The sequence below is a fragment of the Erinaceus europaeus genome, chromosome 16 (assembly GCF_950295315.1).
Source record: "Erinaceus europaeus chromosome 16, mEriEur2.1, whole genome shotgun sequence".
In the NCBI taxonomy this organism is placed as follows: Eukaryota; Metazoa; Chordata; class Mammalia; order Eulipotyphla; family Erinaceidae; genus Erinaceus; species Erinaceus europaeus.
This window is the reverse complement of record NC_080177.1, coordinates 45,061,356-45,078,906: the sequence shown is the minus strand read 5'-3', so window position 1 is coordinate 45,078,906 and position 17,551 is coordinate 45,061,356. Positions and strand designations below refer to the sequence as shown.

The following is a 17,551-nucleotide window of genomic DNA, read 5'->3' as shown; positions in this document are numbered from 1 at the left end:
TGGGGCCAGACAGTGACTCACCTGGTTAAGCACATACATTACAGTGTTCAAGGACCTGGGTTCAAGCCTCTGCTCCTTACCTGCAGGGGTGACACTTTACAAACGGTAAAGCAGGTCTGCAGGTTATCTGTCTTTTCCCTCACTATGTCCCCCTCCCCTCTCAACTTCTCTCTGTCCTATCAAATAAAATAGAAAGAAAGAAACAAAAAAGGGGAAAAAATGGGTCACAGGGAGTGTGGATTCCTAATACTGGCACTGATCCCCAGCAATAACCCGGGTAGCAATTTTAAAAATTAATTAATTTTTAAAATCAAAAAAATATTTGTTCTTACATTTTATAAAACTACATTTGGGGTCAGAGACATAACTCACCAAGTAGGATAAGTACCTTGTAATGGCCCTCAGCCCAGGTTTGAGTCCCAGCATTGCAGGGGAGTGCCACAGTACAGGGGAATTGTCCTGTTATGTTGTCTCCTCCTCTCTATCTAAATAAAAATGACCAGGGGTTGGTGAAATTGTACATGTATGCACAAGGCCCTTGCTCTAGGAAGGGAGGGAGGGAGGGTAGGAGGGGAGGTGAAGGAGGGAAGGGAAGGGAAGGGAAGGGAAGGGAAGGGAAGGGAAAGGGAAAGGGAAAGGGAAAGGGAAAGGGAAAGGGAAAAGGAAAGGGAAAGGGAAAAGGAAAGGGAAAAGGAAAGGGAAAAGGAAAGGGAAAAGGAAAGGAAAAGAAATGAAAAGAAAAGAAAAGAGGAAAAAGGAAAGGAGGGAAAGGGTGGCACATCCAGTTAAGCATATGTCACCATCCCCAAGGTTCCAACCCCTACTCCCCACCAGCAGGGGGAAGCTTCATGAGCAAGAATGGTAAAGTAGGTCTTCAGGTATCGATCCCCCCCCATTTCTCTGTCCCCCTCTCAATTTACATTTGTCCTATCAAATAAAAATAGAACAAAAAAGAAAAAAATGGCTGCTGGGAGTGGATTCATTTGCCTGCCTGCACTGAGCCCCAGGGATAACCCTGGTGGCAATAATAATAATAATAATAATAATAATAATAATAATAATAGAGCCAGGAGATAGTACACCTAGTTAAGTGCACACATTACAATGCACAGGGACCCAGGTTGGTCCCCATCTTCAGGGGAAAGCTTTGCTAGTGGTGAAGCAGGGTTGGCAGGTGTCTCTCTGTCTCTTTTCCCCTCTATTTCCTCTGTCCCCTTCAATTTTCTCTGTTTCTACCTAATAATAAAGAAGATTTCTTTTTAAATAAAATATTTAATAACATAAAAAGAAATAAAAGGAACTCTATTTGGAAAAGAGAACTTTTACCATATAGGAGGAACCAGTGACCTGCCATCACATCACATGAAAGCACCATGGACAGTACCAAGGGAGGTGTGCTCCATGGACTAGTGTCTCTCTCTCTCTCTCCTCTCTTTCTATCCTCTCTTTCCCACCATCTCTCTCCCCCTTTCCCTCTCTAAAAAAATAAATAAATAAAAAATATGGCCCAGTCTAATGCATTTACACTTCCAATACACAAAAATGAAATTAAATTGTTTTTTAAAAAAGCAACCTTAAATGTATTAGCCAGTGGTTGCTAGCACATATTTACAACTGTTACCAATTGTTCAATCCAGTCTGAGAGACAATAAGTAAACACACACAAAAGAAAAAAAGAAAATCTTGTTTTGGGGTATAGAAGGACAAGAAGAATTTAAGCTTGAAGAAAGACTCCCTTAAGTGGCAGGGGAATTTTTTTTTCTTTTCTTTTTTGCCTCCGGGGTTATCTCTGGGGCTCAGTGCCAACACTACAAATGCACTGCTCCTGAGACCATTCTTTCCATTTTCTGATAAGACAGAAAGAAACTGAGAGTGGAGGGGGAGATAGAGAGTGAAAGAAAAAGACAGACACCTACAGACCTGCTTCCCTGATTATGAAGTGTGCCTCCTGCAGGTGAGGGCTCAGACCCAGATCCTTGCACAGGTCCCTGTGCTTAGTACTGTGTATGCTTACCTATGGGCATAACTGCCCAGCCACCTAAAGAATTTTTAATAACCTTAACAGTAGAGTTGAAATTTGACTCTTTTCTTTGAGAAAGGGGGAGGTGAAGAGGTGAGTACTTAGGCTCTTAAGTTGTTCAACCTGGTTGTGTCATAGCACAGTACAGTTAGCTTTTCACAGTCTAAATGAGTATCACTCTTGTCTATCCCTTAAGTCCCAGTTCTTCACTTCTGTGGGGTTTTTATTATTATTATTTAAAAAGGAAACATTAGGGAGTCGGGCTGTAGCGCAGCGGGTTAAGCGCAGGTGGCGCTAAGCTCAAGGACCGGCGTCAGGATCCCGGTTCGAGCCCCCGGCTCCCCACCTGCAGGCAGGTCCCTTCACAGGCGGTGAAGCAGGTCTGCAGGTGTCTGTCTTTCTCTCCCCCTCTCTGTCTTCCCCTCCTATCTCCATTTCTCTCTGTCCTATCCAACAACAACGACATCAATAATAACTACAACAATAAAACAACAAGGGCAACAAAAGGGAATAAATAAATTTAAAAAATTAAATTAAATTAAATTTAAAAAAGGAAACATTAACAAAACCATAGGATAAGAGGGGTACAACTCCACACAATTCCCTCCACCAGAATTCCATATCCCACTCCCTCCCCTGGTAGCTTTCCTATTCCTTATCCCTCTGGGAGTATGGACCCAAGGTCATTGTGGGATGTCAATTCTGTGGCTTTTATGCTCCCATTCACTGATAAAGAATCATAGTGGGGGTCGGGCGGTGGTGCAGTGGGTTAAGCGCATGTGGCACAGAGCGCAGGGACCAGCATAAAGATCCCGGTTTGAGCCCCCGGTTCCCCACCTGCAGGGGAGTTGCTTCACAGGCGGTGAAGCAGGTCTGCGGGTGTCTATCTTTGTCTCCCCTTCTCTGTCTTCCCCTCCTCTCTCCATTTCTCTCTGTCCTATACAACAACGAACAATATCAACGATAGCAATAATAATAACCACAACGAGGCTACAACAACAAGGGCAACAAAAAGGGGGAAAAGTGGCCTCCAGGAGCGGTGGATTCGTGGTGCGGGCACTGAGCCCAGCAATAACCCTGGAGGAAAAAAAAAAGAATCATAGTGTTGGAGATCCAGTGGCGTAATCAGTTAGCACGCAGTACTTATACAGAATCATAGTGTAAAATAGAAGCTACCTCCAGCAGTATTCTTTATTATGATTAAATAGTAATGGAGGAGGACTGGTGAAATAGCTCACTTGGACAGTGTGCTACTTTGCCATGTGTATGACCCAGATTTGAACCCAGCCCCCAATGCACTGAAGAAAACTTCAGTGCGTGAGGTCCCCAGCAGCACATGTACCAGGGTGATGTCTGTTTTTTTCTCTCCTCCTATCTTTCTCATGAATAAATAAATTATTAAAAAAAAAAAAGCTTCAGTGCTGTAGTCCTCTTTTTCCTTCCCTGCCCCCTATCCTACCCTACCCTACCCTACCGTACCCTATCCTATCCTATTCTCTCTCCCTCTGTTTCTATCTTTAAAAAATATATATTGGTAGATGTGTTGTATATGCTGTTGTTCACCAAATATCAACAGAGAGAAGGGGGAGGGTAAGGTATTTACCTACATGTGTACTATGGTTAAAATGTTTCATAAGTTCCAGAAAGACTCAGAAATTTGGGACTTGAGCACTGCATGACACAATTGAATGGGAAGAAGATGGATATGGGTCTGATTTTTGGCATTTACTGATTTCTATGATATAAAAATTTTACTGTGGCAATCTCAAGATACTAACATATTATATCATGTAAAAATTCTTCAAGTTTTAGATGAGAATAGTAAAAGAAGTCTGAGAATGCTAATTTTCTTACAGCAGAGAGTTAAGTGAAACATAAACAAAAATTATGACTTGAGACAAATAAAGACAATAGGTGCAATGGCAAAAGATTTGAAGAGGTATTTCACAAAACAGAATAAAACAAGCAACCAATAAACAAATGAAAGGGGGGCAAGCTGTTGGACACCCAGTTAAGCTCACATAGTACAAAGCTCAAGGACCCGCACAAGGATCCAGGTTCAACCCCTCCCTCCCTACCTGCAGGGGGAAAACTCCACAAGTGGTGAAGCAGGTCTATAGGTGTCTCTCTCCATCTCTGTCTCCCTCTCCCCCTTCAGTTTCTCTCTATCCTAGCCAATAAAATGGGGGAAAGTGGCTGCCAGGAGCAGTGGATTCATAGTGCTAGCACCAAGCTCCAACCCTGGAGGCAAAAAAAAAAAAGTACCAAGTTTCATTAGTTATTTAGAAATGGACAATTACAGTGGAAACCTCAGCGGGCAACTAAACCATACATACCAAAATAGAAATGAGTAAGTGTTAGTGATGATATGTAGCAACTCTCTAACTGCTGGCAGGGCTCTATGTTTCCAGCACTTTGGAAAACTGGCAACACTGATGGATCCTAAATATATATGCATATATTACCCCATAATTTTACTTTTTTTTGCCTCCGGGGTTACTGCTGGGGCTCAGTACCTGCACCATGAATCCACTGCTCCTGGAGGCCATTTCCCCCCTTTTGTTGCCCTTGTTGTTATAGCCTTGCTGTGGTTATCATTGTTGTTATTGATGTTGTCGTTGGATAGGACAGAGAGAAATGGAGAGAGGAGAAGATGACAGAGATGGGGAGAGAAAGATAGACACCTGCAGACCTGCTTCACTGCCTGTGAAGCGACTCCCCTGCATGTGGGGATCTGGGGGCTCCAACTAGGATCCTTACGCCAGAGCACCACGTGCACTTAACCCACTGCGCTACCGCCCAACTCCCCATAATTTTACTTTTAGGTATAATCCCAAAAGTAGTGTGTATAGATGTCAACTAGAAGGTGCAACAGTATTCATTAACATTGAAAAACTAGAAACAATGAGATGCCTATTACAGTAGCATTAACTCATAAATATTCATGGAGCAGAATATTCAACAATGTGAATAGGAATAACACTTATACAATGATATCAGAAATCTCACAAATAAAATGTTGACTGAAACAATGCATACTGTATGGTTTCATTTACACAAATTATAAATGTGTGCTCTTAAGAGCTGGCATAGTGGCTACTTTTGAACAGGAATGATGACGGAAGGAAACAGGACTATGGAGTCAGAGTGCTTTGGACAAACTGTTTCTTGAACTAGGTGCTAGCTATATGGTATAGTCAGTTTGTGAGAATGCATTAAACCATATACTTATTTTATATTCAGTCATCTGCATGTTGACCATATTTAAAGTATGTATTCTGTAATGAGAAAGGGGCAAGGCATATGCAATGCTGGAGATCAAACTCAGGATCTCATACTTGAGAATCCAACACTTTAGCCACTGTACCACTTCCCCAGTTTCTGTAGATGGTATTTTAGTGAAAAAATGTAAAAAAAAAAAAAAAAGTTTTTCAAACTTTTTAATTTAAAAATATATATTATGTACTTATTATTGGCTAAAGATAGAAATTGAGAGGGAGAAGGGAAGATATATATATATATCTTGGGAGGGGAGGGAAGATAGAGAGGGAGAGAGACACCTGCAGTCATGCTTCACTGCTTGCGAAGCTTCCCCTGTGCAGGTTTCAACCAGTGATTTGAACCTGGTTCCTTAAGCATGGTAACATGTAACCATTTGCATGTTAACTGGGTACATATATAGAAAATGAGATGGAGGGGAGAGGGAGAGAGAGAGACCTGCAACCCTGCTTTACCACTTGTGAAGCTTTCTTCTTGCAGGTAGGGACCAGTGGCTTGAACCTGGGTCCTTGCGCATTATAGTGTGAGTACTCTAGTTAGAATTTATGGTAAAAACTCAAAACTAGCAATTTCTGAAATACCCTCAACTTACTTTGTCATTTCAACTAATTTTAATTTAATGCTTTTCATTTAAAATGCTACATATGCCTCCCACTCCTCTCTCTGCTATTCCCCTTTCAACTCTTTTCCCTTTTTCTCTACTTCCTTCCCACCACCCAATTTTACCCTAATCCTACTCCTTTCCTCCTCTCCTCTCCCCCTGTTGCCCTGCAGAGAAGAGGGCTGCCAGCACAGGTGAAAGCCCCTTTCCTGCCTGCCAGTGACCCATCTGCAAATGCTGGGCAAAATTCCTCAGAAACATTGATATGCATAGTGTACCTCCAAAGAGATTCTCAGGAGTCAGTACTTCAGGACTGGTGGACCTGTCAAGAAATGCAGTTGAACACCCAGCCAAGCCTTTATTCTCCTCCTTCTCCTTCTAGGCAGGATAAATTATCTCATACTTCCTAAGCTTTTGGACCTGAGGCAAGTTTCATCACCATCCTTCTCATCTATAGTCAGAATGCTTATAAAGAGTTCAATAAATAAACATCATAGATTGACTAGTTAAACATTAATTGATTTCCTATGTATTGGGCATAGCACAGGTATAAAAACATCGGAAATCAGGTAATAATAGTTCATCACTCTTAGAATGCCTAGTCTTGGAGAAAGAAAAGCACAAATGAATGATGATGCAGCTAGCCTTTTACTGTGAACAACTGTGCATTTGGCTAGAACAAGGGTTGAGTCTCACACTCAACTACCTACAAAATGAACAAGTAGCATAAAGATGAGCAGTTAGACCTGGGTGGGGGTAGAAAGCATAATGGTTTTGCAAAGAAACTCATTCCTGAGGCTGCAAAGTCTCAAGTTCAACCCCTCCCCCCCCACCCACACACATACACTACCATAAGCCAGAGATGAGCAGTGCTCTGGTATAAACGAACAAACAAACAAACAAACAAAAAACTAGACTTGCAGAACCAGAGATATAGGACAGATCTGAAAAGGGAGCCACTGTGAAGCAAATGCCAATAGTTGACATGGAGGCCAGATTACTGTATTCCCAGTTTTTCAGGAGAAGCCAAAATCTGGATTTTTTTTTTTTTTTAGTGAAATTACCTGATTTTTTACTGTTTTCACCTAATTCAAACTTTCAGAGAAAATATATTTAAAAGCAACAACCTTGGAGGCTGGGTGGTGATCCACCCAGCTGAACTCATGTATAAGGACCTGATCAGAGCAAGGAGGATGCTTCAGGATTAGTGAAGCAGGTCTACAGGTGTCTCTCTCCCTCTCTTTCTCCTCCTTTCCTCTCAATTTCTCTCTGTCCTATCAAATAAATTAGAAAGAAAAAAAAAAAAAGGAAAAATCAGTCTCCAGTAGCAGTGGATTCATAGTATTGACCCTGAACCCCAGCGAGAACTCTAGTGGCTGGAAACAAAAGCAAAAACTCATTGTGAAGATTGCCAGCTTCTAATTTCTGACTTGCAATTACTCTGCCACCAAAAACTATTCAACATATGGCAATAATGTTGAAAGCATTACTTTACAGTGACTAGCAGTACAAGAAGTACAAGAACCAAGATGAATTTTGAGCAGAGATGCTGAAGGCTAACTAAAGAAAGACTACTGTTCAACCAGTTTGGCTAAGATTACTCCAAGGAAAGAAAAATAGGCACTTAATTTGATTGAGAAAAGAATTATTTTAAACAAATTATTTTCATATTTAAAAATAAAATGCCTCATATGAAACAAGTTTACTTTTTCTCCCCTTCAGCCTTATATGTGTATTTGGATTTTTACTTAGAGATGATCAGATGTTGTTTACTAACAGCAATGAGATTTGGGGTGCACTGAAATTGTCTTCTGAATTCTGCTAAATAGTTCAAGTTTCTTATGATGAGCATATATCTTTATCACTTAAAACTTTGGTTTTTTAAAGGTTGATCTTAACATATTATCCCTAAATTGAACACAGTTATCAAAAAAGAATTCTTGTAGGAATATGTTCTACACAAAATTTGATTATGCTAAATAGTTCTGCTAAATAGTTCAAGTTTCTTATGATGGGCATCTATCTTTATCACTTAAAATTTTGGTTTTTTAAAGGTTGATCTTAACATCTTATCCCTAAATTGAACCACAGTTATCAAAAAGGAATTCTTGTAGTAATATGTTCTACAGAAAATTTGATTATGGTTATGTAGAGTTATCTATACAGTTTGAGGGTATCTCAGTCTCATTTCTCAGTAGTGTGTGTTCACTGCAGTAATTTTTTTTCCTCTAGGGTTATCACTGGGGCTCATAGTGTCTGCACTATGAATCCACTGTTCCTGTGTCCATTTTGGGGGGGGGGGGTATAGGACAGAGAGAAATTGAGAGGGGAGTGGAAGATAAAGAGAGAAAGATGGACACCTGCAGACCTGATTTACTACTTGTGAAGCCATCCTTTGGCAACTGGGGAGCCGTGAGCTCGAACTGGGATCTTTGCACGGTCCTTGAGCTTCGTACTATGTGCACTTAACCCAGTGCACCACTGCCTAGCCCCCTCACTGCAGTAATTTGTAAGCAGCTTTGTTCACAATAGAAATAGAATGATCACGTAGGGGGTAGACTGTTAAGAAACTTTCAAAGGTTTTATATTTGCTTTTTAATTCTATATGTGCTATTTCAGTTGGCAGCAATATCATCTTGTTATTTCAATAGAAAGCAGAAGAAAGGGAGCCAGGCGGTGGCGGAACGGGTTAAGCGCACATGGTGCAAAGCGCAAGGACAGGTGTAAGGATCCCGGTTCAAGCCTCTGGCTCCCCACCTTCAGGAGAGTCGCTTCACAAGCAGTGAAGCACATCTGCAGGTGTCTGTCTTTCTCTCCCCCTCTCTGTCTTCCCCTCCTCTCTCGATTTCTCTCTGTCCTATTCAACAACGACGACAGCAATAACAACAATGACAATAAAGAACAAGGGCAACAAAAGGGAAAGAAAGAAGAAGAAAGCCATTAAGTATACCTTTATCAATTCTCTCTTCTTACTGATTTTTAGAGTCTGATATTTCTTGTTCGAGACTGGAGTTTCCCATATGAATTTTCATATGGAGCTGATGGTGGCTCTAAATTCTTGGAAAAACGCCTCAAGGTTTGTAAGATGTTTAAATGTATGGAGTAGTAATCTAGATTTGAATGATTTGTTGACTATTCAATAATTACAGCTTTGTTTGATAGTATCTCTGTGAACAAAGATTGGCACTTAATACTATTATAGTTTAAAATAGTTTACCACTAAGTATTCATTTGTTGTATATATTGGATTGTCAGAAAAGATGTGATGCATTTTTGCATAAAAATATGTCATTACTTTTCTGACAACCCTGTATAACCTAATGATTTATTTTTAAATGTAAAATTTTTCATTTTGGGGTAGATATAGCATAATGATTCTGTAAACAGAGTCTTATGCCTGAGGCTCTGAAGTCTCAGGTTCAGTTGCCTACATCACCATGAGCCAGAGCTGACCAGTGCTATGGTAAAATAATAATAATAATAATAATAATAATAATTTGAAGGATCAAGTCAGTTTAAAGGCTAGAAAAATTTGTCACTTGGGTAGTGTGCCTGTTTTGCCATATATTTAACCTAGGATCATGCTCTGTCCCCACCACACTGGAAGAAGCTTCAATGCTTTCTCTTTCTGTCTCTATGTAAAAAAAAAAAAAAAAAAAAAAAGTTGGAGGGGGAGTCGGGCGGTAGCACAGCGGGTTAAGCGCACCTGGCGCAAAGCGCAAGGACCTGCGTAAGGATCCCAGTTCGAGCCCCCGGCTCCCCACCTGCAGGGGAGTCGCTTCACAGGCGGTGAAGCAGGTCTGCAGGTGTCTATCTTTCTCTCCCCCTCTCTGTCTTCCCCTCCTCTCTCCATTTCTCTCTGTTCTATCCAACAACGACGACATCAAGAACAACAATTACAGCATCAATAAAAAGACAACAAGGGCAACAAAAGGGTAAATAAATTAAAAAAAAAAAATAAAAATAAAGTTGGAGTGGTGAAGTCCATTCAACCACAAAAACAAAATAACAGTTCAAGCCTCACAGGGCAGATAAGTAGATTTACTTTAAAATATTTAAAAGTAAATCAGCATTACTGGCTAGGAATGTAAATTGTGTCCCATGCTGGGAGCAGTGGATGCTAGAGGGCCAGGGGAATACTAAAGTTCAGATTGTATGAAAAGGCATTGAAGACCTGTACTGCAGGTGTTTCATATAACTACCAGTTTGGTTCTTGAAAGATCTCTGAATCGTGTGCAGTTACTGAGGTGAGTGGGTTAGGACCCCTGTTAAGTGGAAGGAAAAAAACCGGTCACAATATTTTCTCTAGCAATGAACAAGATGTGGCACTCGGGACAATAAAGTGTACCAAATGGGCAACGTCAGTCAAAAGATAATGTGGCACAAAATATCAGTGTTCTGGCTGGGCCTCAGAGATATCAATATGTCAAAAAGGGAACTTTTGTGGATGAGAAAGTAGAGTATGGTGAACACACAGATACAGATAATGTGAGGCAATAAGCAAAAACAATCATAACAGAGAACATTATATTTGAGTGACCAGACCAAAGTGAAGGAATAGAGTGGACAATTCTTTGGCCTTTATTTGGTACAGTCTCATTTCTGAATCATGTGTAATCTGTAAGTCTCAATAGCTTCTAAGAATAAGAATTAAAATACCCTTTTATACAAAGAAAGAAAGGGGATGTAAATTGGCACAGCCAATGGAATACAGCATAGATGTTCCTTTGAAAAATTAAAAAGAGAATTACCATATGATACACAAATTTTACTTCTGGATGTTTAATCCAGAGAAAACAAGTACATTAATTATAAAAGATGTGGAAGTCTGGTGGTAATGCAGCGGGTTAAGTGCACATGGTGCGAAGTACAGGGACCAGCATAAGGTCCTGGTTCGAGCCCCCGGCTCCCCACCTGCAGGGGAGTCACTTCACAGGTGGTGAAGCAGGTCTGCAGGTGTCTATCTTTCTTTCCCCCTCTCTGTCTTCCCCTCTCTCCATTTCTCTCTGTCCTATCTAACAATTATGACATCAATAACAACAACAATAATAATTACAACAACAATAAAAACAACAAGGGCAACAAAAGGGAAAATAAATTAAATTTTAAATAATTTTTAAAAATTATAGAAGATATGTGCACCTCCATGTTAGTTGCAGCTTCATATATAATAGCTAAGCTACAGAAACAACCCAAGTTTCCATCGATGGATAAATTGTGGATATATATATATATATATATATGTATGTATATGTATATATATATATTCTAAGATTTTAAGATATATATTTACATGTAAATCTTGGGTTATATATTCTAAGAGTATATGTATATACAGATAATCTAAGACATATACATATATATGCACATATACATGGTACATTTAGCCATAAAAAGATGGGATACTGCTGATTTTGACAACATGGGTGAGTCTTGAAAGCATTATCTTAAGTGAAACAAATCAGACAAATACAAATTCTGTATGATTTCATGTACGTGTGGAATACAAAAGAAAAAAAATACAAGTTCACAGATACAGAGAACAGGCTGGTGATTACTATTAGTGTAAAGGGTAGAGGAACAGGAGAAAAGGGGAGAAGGATATCAAAAGGTAGAAAATTTCCAGTTTCAAAATAATTAAGTCATGAAGTGTAATATATAGCATGGTGACTGTAGTTAATAATACTGCTCTGCATATTTGAAAGTTCTCATCACAGGAAAGGGATTTTAATTATGTATGTTAACTAGATTTACTATGGTGATAATTTTTCAGTATATATCATCTAACATACCATAAATTGATTATATGTTAACAAGAGTCAGTTTAATCAAAATACATAATTTTGAGATCCCAAAAGTCAGCCTTAGAAATTATTTTTCATTTTGTTGGGGGGGCAGGGTAATGTTTTACAGTATAATTGTTGACACATCAATACCCCAAGACCCTTTTTACACCCTCCCAACTGCTCACTCCCCAAAGCCTTTTGCTTTTGCAGCAAGTCAAATTTTTGCTTTATGTTTTCCTTTTTCTAATAGTTCACCAAAAGTGAAAGCAACAGATTTTCTACAATTCATGATAGTTTGATAATGTATAAATTCTTAACATAAAGCAAATATCACAAATAAATATGGAGAAATTAGAGAACAGAGAATAAAATTTTTTAAAAGATCATCAGTATAAAAAAATTTTCAATAACTGTACTCTCTGGGGCTGGGTGGTGGCACACCTGGTTAAGTGCACACACTACAGTGTGTGAGGACCTGGGTTCAAGTCCCAGGTACCCACCTGCAGTGGGGAAGCTTCACAAGCGGTGGAGCAGGACTGCAGGTCTCTCATCCTTTCTATCACTCCATTCCCTCTCAATTTCTAGCTGTCTCTATACAATAAATAAATAAAGATAATTTAAAAAAAGAAAAATAACTGTACTCTCTGAACTTTTTTTTTAGGTTTACAGTAACTTTTAGAATACTTTGTATTACTGTCAAATACTAGTTCAAGGACAATTTAGCTTATAGGTATGAAGTGCCTGCTGAAAACCTCCCCCTAGCTTATTTGCAAGCCAGTTTTAAAATCAACTGTTCAAATGCATATCTAAGAAATTAAGGAATGTATCTACCAGGTGATAAGAGGTTCTCCACAGTATCACTTGAAAAGAAGTTAAGAATACTTTGATTTATTGTTTTCTGTGAATACTTCAAATTAAAATACAAAATTGTAGCCACTTGCTAGAGTGAAACCACACTCACTCATACTAAAACATTGGAAAGCCCATCTGAATTATCAATAGAGTAAAATACATGTTAATCATAATGATAATGCTATGCATGTGCTATACTAAGTTACAACCATGTGGCAAAAAGCCCCTTTCTTTAATACAAGCCCTGTCATGTATCATTTTTATCACTGTGGGACCAGACAGACACAGCAGATATATCACTGAATTCTTGTTGGAGCTTATATGGGAAGTAGTTTAAATTTCAGAATGATTTTATTTTAGGTCTCAGGGAATCAACATGAAGAACTTCAGAATGTTCGACAACACATCCATTCTTGTTTCACCAAAATTTCCTGCTTCCTGCTACCTCACCCTGGCTTAAAAGTAGCTACCAATCCAAACTTTGATGGGAAGCTAAAAGGTTTGTCTTTCACTACATTTATTTATATCACCTAGTCTGATTTTTACTACAGCTAGTTTGGTTTGCCCACTGAAAAAATGTTGATGATTAAAAAAAATTAATGAGAATCAGGGACCCTGGGCTAGTGATAAAGGGCTTTGTGATCATCTGTAGGTGCTGAACATTATAATAATTGAGGAGATAGACTTAATCCTATGCTCAGCTTTTAGGTAGTAGCTCTAATTTTTTCACAAGGTTCTATTTCACCTCTTATGTAATGAGAATAGTTCCTTAATGTCTTCCTGCTTTATTTTCCTTATTTACATTAAAGGGGGAAACTGATATCTATATGATTGCAATGTAGTATTGAGTTATATAACAGAGAGTGAAAGAAATATACTGTATACTGTTGAATTCAAATTCTTTAGAATGTCCACTAAATAACTTAATTACAAATTATTATAATTTAACTAAAGTGAAATCCTCTTCTGGATGAATACCAATGTCTAAAAGAAAAATACAACTAAAACCAGAATTTTTTTGTAAATAATAAATATGAATAGCTTTTAATTCTCTCTTAAATAGAAGCAGGACTAACATTTTAAGATTCCAAAGCAGTTCAACTTGTTAAAGGAAGCTAAAGTGGATAGAGGTAAGGGTCTGGAGAAACAATGGTTAATCTTTCCTATTTGATAATCACCAGATCTTTAAATATTTGCTTTGTAATTGACACAAGGCAGTACAAGACTTTTGACTTTTTTTTACTTCTAAGCCTAGTATGGAGTACACCATTGAGTTCAAACATTTCCTTAATTTACTGTGGTCTTTCTGCACTATACCAGGGGTGGTGAGACAGTGAGTAACATAACAAACATTTTGGTACAGTTGTTTTCTAAGGATTTCAAGATACTTAAAACAAACAAACAAACAGCAGCAACAACAAAAACACGACAGCTTGCATTTAGCTTTATGGAACTTGGTAGGTTTGAAAAGCAAATGTATTATTTTTCCCTATATTCATGATGCTTACTCTTAGATACTTTATATTTAAATGTGACAATTAAGATATATGAAATCTCAGGGAGTTGGGCAGTAATGCAGTGGGTTAAGCACAGGTATGAGCCAGCACTACGAATACACCACTCCCAGTAGCCCTTTTTCCCTTTTTCTTTCTTTCTATTTCATTTGATAGGACAGAGAGAAATTGAGAGGGGAGGAGGAGATAGTAAGGGAAAGAGAAAACTAAACACCGACAAACCTGCTTCATCTCTCTCGAAGCTTCCACCTACAGGTAGGAAGTGGGGGCTCAAACCTGGGTCCTTGCAGATGGTAATGTGTGCACTCAACCAGGTGTACCACTACCTGGCAAAATTTTACTCTTTGTGCAAAAATTATTGAATGATGAAAACAGGACATTGTAATGGATACTCTTTCACGTACATGTGCATATGGAAGACTTTCAGTGGACCAAAGCTGAACACACTTCTGCAGATTAACCTAGAGTCATTTGCAGATGTTCCAGATCATGGATTTACTATGTTCAACTAATACTGTTAGCAAGAGCTCTTAATGTGTGCTACGAATATATTGTTTATATTTTCTGAATCTAAAGTTGGCATTGATCTCAGAACAAAATTAGACTATGATCAATACCATTTTCAGAACACTCTAAAGTTGTGGCTTTGTGCTGATCACTTTAATGATAACTGCCATGTTTACTGACACTTTAGATACACAGCTGTAGCCGATTTATTACAATTATGCAGGGACAGAGACATAGAGAGAGAAGACCACACAGCACGAAAGCTTTCTTCAGTGCCCTGGGGGCTTGGTTTGAACTTGGGTTATAACATGGCAAAGCATGTGTACCCAATTAAGCTGTTTCACCAGCCCAGCGTTTAGGTTTTTTATTATTATTTTTTTATATTTATTTCCCTTTTGTTGCCCTTGTTGTTTTTCATTGTTGTTGTAGTTATTGTTATTGTTGATGTCGTCGTCATTAGATAGGCCAGAGAGAAATGAAGAGAGGAGGGGAAGACAGGGGGGAGAGAGAAAGATAGACACCTGCAGACCTGCTTCACTGCCTGTGAAGCGACTCCCCTGCAGGTGGGGAGCTGGGGGCTCGAACCGGGATCCTTACACTGGTCCTTGCGCAGCTTTTAGTTTTTTTAATGAAATTTTGTTAATTTATAATATTACAAATTTGGGAGTGCAGTTTCACCTTCACATATACCTAGCACTAGTGCTCTAGTAAGGCTTAATTAAGAAAGGCTTCATATATTTTAGATACATAGTAATAGTAATTACTAATTTAAAAAAAGTATATGATCATAGCAAAAGTAAAAAGTATATATAAAAAAATCCTACCACTGAATAGGTCCTTAACAGGCAACAAAGTACAATAAGGACATGGTAATATAATGCAAACATCATTACTATATTCCAGTGTTGGTATGCTTCTAATTCTACTTCTAAAAACCTTTTCTGTTTCATTTGGTTTAAATCCCCCCTGCTTAACACTGCATTCTATTTACATAACACTGTATTCTATTTACATAACCTCTGTTAACAAGCACCACCTTTCCTCCAGGGCATTGGTGGTTCAGTGGTAGAATTCTTGCCTGCTCCGCCCCCTCTCCTTGTCATACCCTGATTTTCACCAGTCACTTTTCTCTCCACCCTCTCTGCCTCGCATCCTGTTCCCACCCTACTGGGCTAGTATATTTATAAGGACAAGATTGTTTGTAGTTTTGAGTTTAGCTTAGCTCAGCTTAGATTGTGCTGCGTCCAGCATGAATAAAGAGATACTGCCTACAGCTCAACCATGAGTCCCTGGTCATCTGTTACCCACCCGTGAAGCCAGCCCGTCGAAAAAAACATTCCAGTGAATACTGATAACTAAAAGCAATCCAGGGGCTGGTGAGGTGGCATACCCAGTTGAGTGCACACATAACCATCCACAAGGACCCAGGTTGGAGCCCCCATTCCACACTTGTAGGGGGATGTCTTCATGAGCAGTGAAGCAGGTCTGCAGGTCTGTCTTTCTCACTCTCTATTCTCTCTCCTCTCTCAATTTCTCTCTGTCCTATCAAAATAAAATATAAAGAAAAAATTAAAAAGGAAAAAAATAGCTGACAGGAGAGGTGGGTTTGTAGTGCTGGCACTGAGCCCCAGCAATACCCTGGAGACAGTAAATAAACTTAATAAAATACTAGTAAATACATTTGTATAAACCTACATATAGCAATGCAAAATAATTAGTAAAACTGGTACAATGGAAACAGTAAAATAAGTGTAAATAACTTCCTTTTCAAGTACTCATAGAATTCATAAAGCCGGAGCAGGAGGAAGATGGCGGACTGAGAAGCTGCTAGCAGTGTGTGCTCTGATCACATCTGGAAACGGTTCCAGATGCCACCAGGATGCTGGCCAGGCTTCCCTGGATTGAAGACCCTACCAATGTGTCCTGGAGCTCAGCTTCCCCAGAGACACACCTTACTAGGGAAAGAGAAAGACAGACTGGGAGTATGGACCGACCAGTCAACGCCCATGTTCAGCGGGGAAGCAATTACAGAAGCCAGACCTTCTACCTTCTGCAACCCTCAACGACCCTGGGTCCATGCTCCCAGAGGGCTAGAGAATGGGAAAGCTATCATGGGAGGGGGTGGGTTATGGAGATTGGGTGGTGGGAATTGTGTGGAGTTGTACCCCTCCTACCTTATGTTTCTGTTCCATTAATCCTTTCTTAAATAAAAAATTTTAAAAAAAAAGAATTCATAAAGCCAAGCACTAATAAAATATGGACACTAAAATTTCAAAGCTGTACAAAATATGAGCAAAATAAGTCTAAAGGGTTTCTAACATCACATGTCAAAAAAATAGCAAGCAAAAGAAACATGAATTATGTCAACCAACATTTCAATATCATACACATATTGACACATATAATTTGCTGTATATATATATTGATAACAAACATGGGAAATGCAAAAACAATTATAATATCTTAATCTTTACCCTTAAGATTTTGGAAATCACAAATACCAAAGCCTGAAATCAGCAAGTAATGAAATTTAGATTTTCTGAAAACTGAATGCATTAATTTAAATATCAAGTCTCTGAACATTGATTTTTTTAAAAAATATTTATTTAGTTATTTATTCCCTTTTGCTGCCCTTGTTGTTTTATTGTTGTAGTTATTATTGTTGTTGTTATTGATGTCTTCATTGTTGGATAGGACAAAGAGAAATCAGGAGGGGAAGACAGAGAGGGGGAGAGAAAGATAGACACCTGCAGACCTGCTTCAACACTTGTGAAGCGACTCCCCTGCAGGTGTGGAGCCCAGGTCTCAAACCGGGATCCTTATGCCAGTCTGTGTGCTTTGCGCCACGTGTGCTTAACCTGCTGCGCTACTGCTGACTCCCTGAACATTGAATTTTATGTATGTTATGTGTGTTTTCTTTTTTTAATATTTATTTATTCCCTCTTGTTGCCCTATTTGTTTATTGTTGTAGTTATTAGGACAGAGAGAAATG

General features: G+C 38.9%; 1 protein-coding gene across 3 annotated transcripts in view; it reads left to right on the top strand.

The window, feature by feature from the left end:
* The window catches only part of ATL1 (atlastin GTPase 1), an 82,896-nt gene that overhangs the window by 52,554 nt on the left and 12,791 nt on the right, over positions 1-17,551 (top strand). For all 3 annotated transcript variants that reach the window (XM_060174997.1, XM_060174996.1, XM_060174998.1), the window contains 2 exons: positions 8,884-8,976; positions 12,899-13,037. In XM_060174997.1, coding sequence (XP_060030980.1) covers positions 8,884-8,976; positions 12,899-13,037 — 232 coding nt within the window. The remainder of the gene's footprint in view (positions 1-8,883; positions 8,977-12,898; positions 13,038-17,551) is intronic.